The 9,680-nt window shown below is 41.8% G+C and overlaps 1 protein-coding gene across 1 annotated transcript in view; it reads right to left on the bottom strand.

Moving 5' to 3' along the window:
• Nucleotides 1–4,554: 4,554 nt before the first annotated feature.
• Nucleotides 4,555–9,680, bottom strand: part of HPS5 (HPS5 biogenesis of lysosomal organelles complex 2 subunit 2) — a 65,052-nt gene continuing 59,926 nt past the window's right edge. The window contains exons 21-22 of the mRNA XM_042782694.1: nucleotides 4,980–5,250; nucleotides 4,555–4,615 (exon numbers count right to left, since the gene is read on the bottom strand). Of these exons, the coding sequence (XP_042638628.1) occupies nucleotides 4,555–4,615; nucleotides 4,980–5,250 (332 nt within the window). The remainder of the gene's footprint in view (nucleotides 4,616–4,979; nucleotides 5,251–9,680) is intronic.

The raw sequence follows: 9,680 nt of genomic DNA on the forward strand, positions 1-9,680 counted from the left end.
TTAGCCAATATAAACTTTATGGATCACAACAGGACACTATCTGATATAGCTCTGGAAGGTAAGCCCCTGGGTTACAAGGCACTCCACAACAGCCACAACCATGGGCTCAAACATACCATCACTCACAAAGATGGCACGGATGTTTGGTTCTGCTATGCATAAGGTCACTGTGAATCAAACGGCAAGTAACAGAACAAACTGGGACTGTCCTGAGCAAAACAGGGCATATGGTCAGCTTACCTCTCTGCCCAGTATTCAGAATGATCTTTACAAATCATAATCAGATCTTGTCCCTTCCCTGCTCAAATTCTCTCAATGGACCTGGCTTCTGATCATCCTCCAGTATCATCTCTTATCATACTTTCCCAAGCTCACTACTCTCCAGCCACAGTAGCCTTTGTTCAGTCCCACCACAAGGCAAGCTCTAAATTGCCACAGTAAAGAACTTGTTCATCTGAAAGGAATGCAGTTATTGCCTCCAGTTGTTAGCACTTTTAAGACCCTCTCATGTTTCAAGGCAAAGTCACCCTCTTCTCAGGATTCCCAGCCTATGTATGAGCTCAGCAGGGTACTAGGACCTGGACATTTCTGTGCAATGCAAGACTAGCAGTCAATCTCTGCTCCTGGGGTTGGCTGAGACTTTCTCAAATCTGGTTCATGTCCTGAAGGCTTTGCCTGTCCCATCCTGCTGCCTCCTATATGGCCCAGATGATATACCCCATGAATCAGAATCCACACTTCAACAAGATCCCCTGTACTTGTTTAAGAAGTGCTGGTTTAGAACTATATGGATTAGATGAACGACTAATGGAAAACATCTCCTAAGCAGAAATGAGGCAGGGATGGTTACAGGTTTTGAGCCTGGACTAGGGCAGTGACAAATCTAATATATGCAAGGAAATTAATCAACTTCAACCAACTTGTATGAGTGTGATGGGTGGTACAAACAATTAATGTACTTAGCTGCCAAATGAAGGACTGGACATTCAAGTCCACCCAAAGGTGCCTAGGAAGAAAATCCTGGTGATCTACTTCCAAAAAATCAACCACTGAAAACTCTATGGAGTGCAGTTCTCTGACACACATGGGGTTACCATGAATCAGAATCAACCCAATAGCAACTGGTGGTAGAGTTGGATCACTACTACTTTCAGCATTGTTGTTGTTATTTGCCATCGAGTCGGCCCTGACTCATAGCGACCCCTCCTTGGGTTTCTGAGGCAGTGTCACTACGGAAGTAGGAATGCCCAACCTTCCTTCCGAAGTGTGGCTGGTGGGTTTGAACCACTAGCCTTCTGGTTAGCGGTCAAGTGCCTTAGGCACTATGCTACCAGAGCTCCTACTTTCAGCATTACCTGTTCTCTATTTGACAGGCACTATGCTCTGCACTTTACAATCTCATTTAATTCTAAAGGCCTCCCCTAACCACACTCTGTATGCCACTGTGCTACATGCTTTATGCTCATTATCCCATTTAATCCTCCAATCACCCTCAGTGAGTGCTGTTACCCTCATGTTACAGATGAGGAAACCGAAAATTACAGAAATAAAGTAACTTCTCCAACATCGTTTAGAAAAAGAAACAAACAAATAAAAAAAAGTCAAATGCACTGCCGTGAAGTGGATCTGACTCATAGCAACTCCTCCTTGGGCTTCTGAGGCAGTATCACTATGGAAATAGATTGCCCAACCTTCCTTCTGAGGAGTGGCTGGTGGGTTTGAACTGCCAGCCTTCTGGTTAGCAGTCAAGTGCCTTAGACACCATGCCACCAGAGCTCCATTTAGAAAAAGTAGATATTTAAATCCAGGTGTCTTCCCTAGAACCCAAGCTCTCATTCACAGTCAGTAGTGCTACACTGTAGCCCTACTAAACAGTGGTCAGATCTGGAAACAAAAGTAAAAGTGAACTTGAATAGACATTTCACCAAAGAAGAAATTCAAATGGCCAACAAGCACATGAAAAGATGTTCAACATCATTAGTCAAATGCAGATCAAAACCACAATGAGACACCACTTCACATCCCATAGGATGGCTATGATTAAAAACATAGAAAACAACAGGTGTGGAGAAACTGGAGCCCTCATCCACTGCTGTACCATAAACTAAAGCCGTTGCTATTAAGTCAATTCTGACTCATGGTGACTCTATAGGACAGAGCAGAACTGCCTCACAGGGTTCTCAAAGCTGTATGTAATCTTTATGGAAGCAAAGGGCCACATCTTTCTCCCAAAGAACAGCTGGTGGGTTTGAATAGCTGACTTTTTGGTTAGCAGCTGAAAGCTTAATCACTGCACCACCAGTGCACCCTTCTATTGCTTGCAGGACTGTAAATGGTACAGCCACTGTGGAAAACAGTTTGACAGTTCCTCAAAAGACTAAATATAGACTTACCATATTATCCATCAATTCCACTTCCAGACACATACCCAAAAGAATTAAAAGGAGGAACACACACAGATACTTGTTCATTTCAGCATTACCCACAATAACCGAAAGGTGGAAACAACCTAAATGTCCATCAGCAGATGAACAGATTAACAAAAAGTGGCACATATAGACAATGGAATATTACTTAACTGTAAAGGGAAATGAAGTCCTGATATATGCTACATATGGATGAAGATTAAAAATACTATGCTAAGTGAAATATGTCAGTCACAAAACGACGAATACTGTATGATTCCAATTATATGACTTATCTAGAACAGGCAATTGTATAGAGACCAAAGTTTATCAGTGGTTAACAGGGGTAGGAAAGGAAGACACAATGCTAGGGGACACTGATCTTCTGTTAAGGTGATGGGAAAACTCAGGAAAGGTTAATGGTGATGGTCAAACAACATGATAAACATAATTAATAAATTATACAAGAGAAGACTAGAAATGGTAAAGTTTTGTTACCTATATACTTCCCACAGTATTTTAAAAAAGAAAAAATATTTTAAAGGACAGTGAGAAAACTATGAATCACAGTCTATTTCCAGAATTTTTGTGCTAACAAGCTTCTTTAGCAAGTGGCAAATAAAACTTGTTTTTGAAAACACTGCCTAATACCCAAGTAGATCAAATTTAAATGTTTAACTGAAGGGGATTTTTGTAAGGGTTATTTTGGTTTGCCTTGGAAAATAAGTCTAGATTATATGACTTAAAAAAAAAAATTTAATGCTGGAAATTTCTTTGGCAAATGAGGAGTGTTAGAATATGCCCTGGGAAGGTCTTTTGGAAATGACTCCACAATCATGCCAGTTCAGGCTGTCTCCTTGTCATGAGGTTCCCTGTGGGCACTAATCACAGGGAGGGCTCTCGTCCTTTACCTTGGTACAGACTCACAGTCAACAAAAATCAATATAGCCAAAATCCAGTTGATCCCAGTGGAAAGGTTTTCCACAGGTCCCAAAAGCCTGAGCTTTGTAAGCCTTCCTTTCCCTTATAATCTCTTCCATCCATCTGGTTACATTATACGCAGGTGTCATGTGTAGGCATGACACCATTTCTGGTCTATAGTTCTCTGTGTTATTCAATATCTCCAACACTTTGTTTATTCCACACCAAGTTTACCCCATGTCTTCCTGTGAATTGTTCAAATTAAATCTCAAGTCTAAATTCTGTTCAAATGAAAACTTCAAACAGATTTTACATTTGCATTTATTAGTAACTGAAGAGAACCGAACTCGCTGCTGTGGAGTCGATCCTGACTCATAGCGACCTCTCCTTGGGTTTCCGAGGCAGTATCTCTACGGAAGTAGATTGGCCAATCTTCCTTCCGAGGAGTGGATGGTGGGTCTGAACTGTCAGCCTTCTGGTTAGCAGTCAAATGCCTTAGGCACTACGCCACCAGAGTGCCTTATCTAGTAACAGAGCTTAAATAATACAAGCACTTGCTGAAGTCTTTATTAGTAATCGGCTTTTATTATGGCTTTTAAAAAGTTATTCTTAAAAGTGCATGATTAGTTAGGGATACTGTGTTTAGGCAAGAGTAAAACATTGCCAGTAATAAATTAGTCGGGTTACTGGGAAAAATATATTTTAAAATAAGTTCAATTTAGGCATGAAGCCATATTATTTACATTTCTAATTTAAATTTTCAATATTTCATTTATTTTATGTGTCCATTCCATTACAACAGGTTCTATTCCAGTAATTCCCAGACTGCCCCAGAAGAGATACAAAACATTATGGTCAATATCATAATCTGTTTTCACATGACCAGGACTAGAGGCTTCTGCTCCCTACATATGAGCCAGAGTAGGAAAATAATTCCCCAATCTAGTGGCAAGGAGCAAACAACACTGGTGCTCAGAAAAAGGAGTGCACAGCTGGGAACATCCACATTCTGATCCTAGAGCATTTCACTTTAGCAAACAAGGACTGACTCCTTTGAAAACCAAACTTTGGTTGAGAAATGTTGGGGTCATAGAACCACAAATGCTGAGGTTACAGTGACAAAAGTATCCCAAACAAGGTGGCAGTGTTTTCTTTCAATAGCAAATATATTCAGAAAGTTCATTTCATGTTCCCAAAATGTCATGACATTGTACTGAATCTTCTTCCACTAGGCCTGCTGGGACCAGAGAAACCGATCACATTTTTCAAGCATGCTTTGTATCAAGGCTCTGAAATCCCAAAGAAAGAAATAAGCAAAATTAGTTGTCATTGTTCATTCGTCATATCAATGTAAAACCCCAGAAAATTACAGGATTAAAAAGTTGACTGAGGCAATTAGGTATCTGGTAACGATAATACAGAATCAAGTACACATCAGATTTGGATATTCACGTTAATGCAAACAGTGTCTTGGTTATGACTGTGAATAAAATATTATTTTATCCTTTTCCCTTAACAGATAGGTCTCAGTCCTCTCATCTGTTGTGAGGGATTAGAAATGGATTATCTCAATAGTCCCATCCACCTTTGAAAGTCTGTGGAGTTTAATGTTCTCCAAGTATCTATGTAGACAGCATGACAGATAGGCATTACCTCTGTCTCTTCTCAGCAATCCTCAGGATATTGCAGGTTCTGGTAAACCTCTCTGACAACTCAAGTGCCAAACCACATTCCTGTAGCAGAGACCAGGCCCGATCTGGGCCCACAGCCTTAGCTAACATGAGTGCCACATTCTCCACATTGATGGAGGAAAGCCCATCACTGAGGGTCCCATTTGATGACTCCTGGGGGGCTGGCCTTGTGTTCTTGTTCTGTACGAGATGTAAGAGAAGCTTCCATTCCTCCAAAGTCTCTGGGATCCAACCTACACACACACACAAACAGACACAATATTGGCTCTGACTGCTCCCAGTACACTGCCTGAATATAGAAAGCAATTAAAGCTTTTTTGTGAACATGTTTCATATAAAAACATAAACATTTTCAAGAACATAAGCTAATATAAAGTTGTACTCTGAATACATTGCATAAATAGTTCATGATAAAGAGAAACCCCAAAATTAGTTTCAACATTTGTTGTTGTTGTGTGCCACTAAGTTGATTCCAACTCATAGTGACCCTACAGGACAGAGTACAACTGCCCCACAGGGTCCCAAAACTGTAATCATTATGGAAGCACATTGCCAGATCTTTCTCCTGTGGAGCAGCTGGTGAGTTTGAACCTCTGATTGTTCGGTTAGTAGCCAAGTGCTTAACCACTGCACCACCAGGGCTCCTTATTCTTTCATTTAATCACTCAGTAAGTAATTAGTCCAGGACATACTCTATGCTATACACTGGATACACAACGATGAACAAAACAGATACAATCCTTGCACCCTTGTAGAGCTTGCAGTCTAGCAAAGGAGACAGAACCTACACACATAACTAAATATATACTTATAAAATATGCTAAAGTGCTAGAATGTAAAGAACAAGGAACCTTAGAGAGAATGGGAGAGGGAAATCTAATTTTATTCAGAGGATCTGAGAACGGCTCTATGATTTATTTATTTATTTAAGCAGACAGCTAAAAGATGAGACAAGCTTAGGGAAAGATGGCAAACTTAAGGAAGGGCACCAGGAATAGAAGGTGAAGGGGCACACATTTCTGAGAACGGAAACATGAAGATAACTTGAGACAGAAAAGAACTTGGTGAGATGTGCAATTCAAAAAAGGCTTATACTGCTAAAAAGGGCCAGGCTTTGTGGTCCAGTTTAAGAACCTAGATTTTATTCTGAGCACAACAATACAAAGGGTTTCAAGAATGGGAGTCACATAATCCAGTACTTTTTTTTTTTTTGCCAATTTTAAATACAGTTTTATTTAAGACATTGCATTTTCCACTTACAATACAGTACTAGTAAAGTGCAATGTTACTTCCTTTCCCTACGCATATTCTATATTCAAATATTGAGAATGCCCAGAAATTTAGTATAGCAGTGTAACTTTGAAAACTGCCACTGAATGTGCTACAAATTCGGGTCCTTCAATTTACTGTGGAATAATGCTAAGGTATCTACGCTGAGACTGACTTAATCAACCTCTTCAATAGTGGGTCCAGAGGAGGCACCACCAGATGGAGGAGCTCCACCACCAGGGAAGCCCCCAGGCATTCCTCCAGGCATGCCTCCAGCACTCTGGTACAGCTTGGTGATGATGGGATTGCAGACTTTCTCCAACTCTTTCTGCTGATGTTCAAATTCTTCCTTCTCTGCCGTCTGATTCTTATCAAGCCAGTTGATAATTTCATTACACTCGTCAAGAATCTTCTGTTTGTTGTCGTCATTGATCTTGCCTTGAAGTTTTTCATCTTCAACTGTTGCTCTCATGTTAAAGGCACAGGATTCAAGTGAATTTTTAGAAGACACCTCATCCCTCTGTTTCTCATCTTCAGCTTTGTACTTCTCAGCTTCCTGGACCATCCGCTCAATGTCTTCTTTACTCAAGCGGCCCTTGTCATTAGTGATAGTGATCTTATTCTCTTTTCCAGTACTCTTATCCACAACAGAAACATTAAGGATTCCATTGGCATCAATATCAAAAGTGACTTCAATCTGGGGGACACCACGTGGTGCAGGAGGTATGCCAGTGAGTTCAAATTTGCCAAGCAAGTTGTTATCCTTGGTCATGGCATGCTCACCTTCATAAACCTGAATGAGTACACCAGGCTGGTTGTCAGAGTAGGTTGTGAAGGTCTGCATCTGCTTTGTAGGAATAGTAGTATTGCACTTAATAAGGACAGTCATGACTCCACCAGCAGTTTCAATACCAAGGGAAAGAGGAGTGACATCCAAAAGCAGCAAATCTTGAACATTTTCAGATCTGTCTCCAGATAAGATAGCTGCCTGGACAGCTGCACCATATGTAACAGCCTCATTGGGATCGATGCTCTTGTTCAATTCTTTTCCATTGAAGAAATCTTGAAGAAGTTTCTGAATCTTGGGAATATGGGTAGAACCATCCACCAGGACAATGTCATGGATCTGAGATTTGTCTAGCTTTGTATCCCTAAGGGCTTTCTCCACAGGGTCCAGTGTGCCATGGAACAGGTCAGCATTCAATTCTTCAAATTGGGCGCGGGTAATAGAGGTATAGAAGTTGATTCCTTCACACAAAGAATCAATCTCAATACTGGCTTGGGTGCTAGAAGACAGTGTGTGCTTTGTATGTTCACAAGCAGTGCAGAGGTGACAGACAGCCCTCTTGTTCTCACTGATGTCCTTCTTATGTTTGCGCTTGAACTCAGCAATAAAACGTTTGACCATTCTATTGTCAAAGTCTTCACCACCTAAGTGGGTGTCTCCAGCTGTAGATTTGAACCATGGACGACACCTCCTCTGGATAGAAACTTTTGGTTTCTCCCTTGTATTCTACCTGGACCTTGGGCCTGCCTGCATCATTCACTACCACGAAGGGCCAGTGCTTCTATCAGACTGGACAACGGCATCATCAAATCTTCATCCAATGAGTCGTTTGGCATCAAAAACTGTCTTAGTGGGATTCACTGCAACTTGATTTTTTGCGGCATCACCAATCAATCGTTCAGTGTCAGTAAAAGCGATGTAGCTTGGGGTGGTTCAGTTGCCCTGATCATTGGCAATTATCTCCACTTTTACCATGCTAGAACACACCCACACAGGAGTAGGTGGTGCCAAGATCAATGCCAACTGCTGGTCCCTTAGACATGTTTGCTCAGCCTAAGTCCCAGATAGAGAAACAGACGCAGACCACAGGACTGCCACCACGTTAAATGAGTCCAGTATTTGTTTTAAAAGAATCATTCTGGCTGCTGTATGGAAAACGCATTGAAGATAGGAAGAATGAAAGCCAAGGACTTCCAGCAAGATGGTAGAATATGCAGACAAGCCACACACACCCTCCAGAACAAAGCAATGAGAAACCAATTGAAACCGATACAGAAGACAATCCTGGAACCCTAAGCTCTGAAGGGAAGGGTAAAGAAGTAGATTAAATACCAACTAGCAGAAGAACCTGAATGAAACAGTAGGTAGAGACAAATGGAGCTGCAGACTGCAGGCTGTTCTGAGGACACAGCCATTTTGAGTATTTCTTGGTAACAACCTAAGAATTGGCTCTGCTCACCAAGGCTGCATGGGTGAGGACTGCATTGGTGCCTGCCTATCAGAAGGAGAACAGCAAGGAAGGGGACAGGTGGATCTGTGGACTGCCAGGGGCTGTCTTGAGGGTGCGGCCATTTTGGATGTTTATAAGCCGCTGGTGCAGCCATCTTGAGTGTGTGTGGGTGGTGTTCTCGCTTGGACTGCGACCTGGGAGTGGGCTCTGCCTGCCAAGGACAGCACGGGGAACCATGCTGGAGACTGACAACTGGAGAGGTACAAAATTTCCCTTGTTTCTCTTGTGCACCATGCCCTTTTGGTGAACAGGGGTGTGGCCATCCTCCTGCCTCCACCCACCTCCTTGACCTGTGGGGGTTCCATCCTGGTCTGTGCCCTGGCAGATCTGGGTGCCATTCTCTGCCCCCCAATTTCGTTTTTTAATCTTCCTTTTTTCTCCCCCCTTTCCTTCCCCCACTTCCCTGTCCTGGTTCTTTTTTTTTTTTTTTTCCCCCCCATTTCCTATTTTCCTTCTTTTGGTACTTCTCATCCTGTGTTTTCCCTTTTGCAGTTTTCCCTATTGTTTCACTCTTGCTCTTTTCTCTCATTCCTCCCTCCCCAAATACTGTGCCTTTTTCTCTCTTATTCTCATTATCTTTCTTTCATTCTTTTGTAATATATTTTGAGAAATTTTCTTCTTATTTATTGCAATTTTTTTTTGTGATTGCTCCTGTTTATGTGGTTTGAGTTTTTTGTTCTCTTGTTTTTGTTTTTTTGGTGTTTTTATTTTTTTGTCTAATTGAGTGGGAGACAGCAATTGTTCCCACACAACCCAACCTTACCTGTACCTCCTGCAGCCCCACTCACTGAGTGAGGGCCACTACTCGTTTTGGTACCAACTGACCAATGATAAACAATGGCCAATACTGGCTCAACTCACCCATAACTGTTCTTTTCAAACAGCTAACAGATATCTATTCACACACTTATTCTCTATCACACCCTCCAGGAGACAGGTGGTGAATGCCTAAGTGCTAACAACTAGCAAAAAGAGGAGCACAGTACTCTACCCACACAGATATGTTGTTGTTGTTGTTAAGTGCCGTCGAGTCGTTTCCGACTCATAGCAACCCCATGCACAGCAGAATGAAACACTGCCCGATCCCGCACCAGCCC

The sequence above is a fragment of the Orycteropus afer genome, unplaced genomic scaffold, assembly GCF_000298275.1.
Source record: "Orycteropus afer afer isolate SDZICR_OR568_19922 unplaced genomic scaffold, OryAfe1.0 scaffold00014, whole genome shotgun sequence".
In the NCBI taxonomy this organism is placed as follows: domain Eukaryota; kingdom Metazoa; phylum Chordata; class Mammalia; order Tubulidentata; family Orycteropodidae; genus Orycteropus; species Orycteropus afer.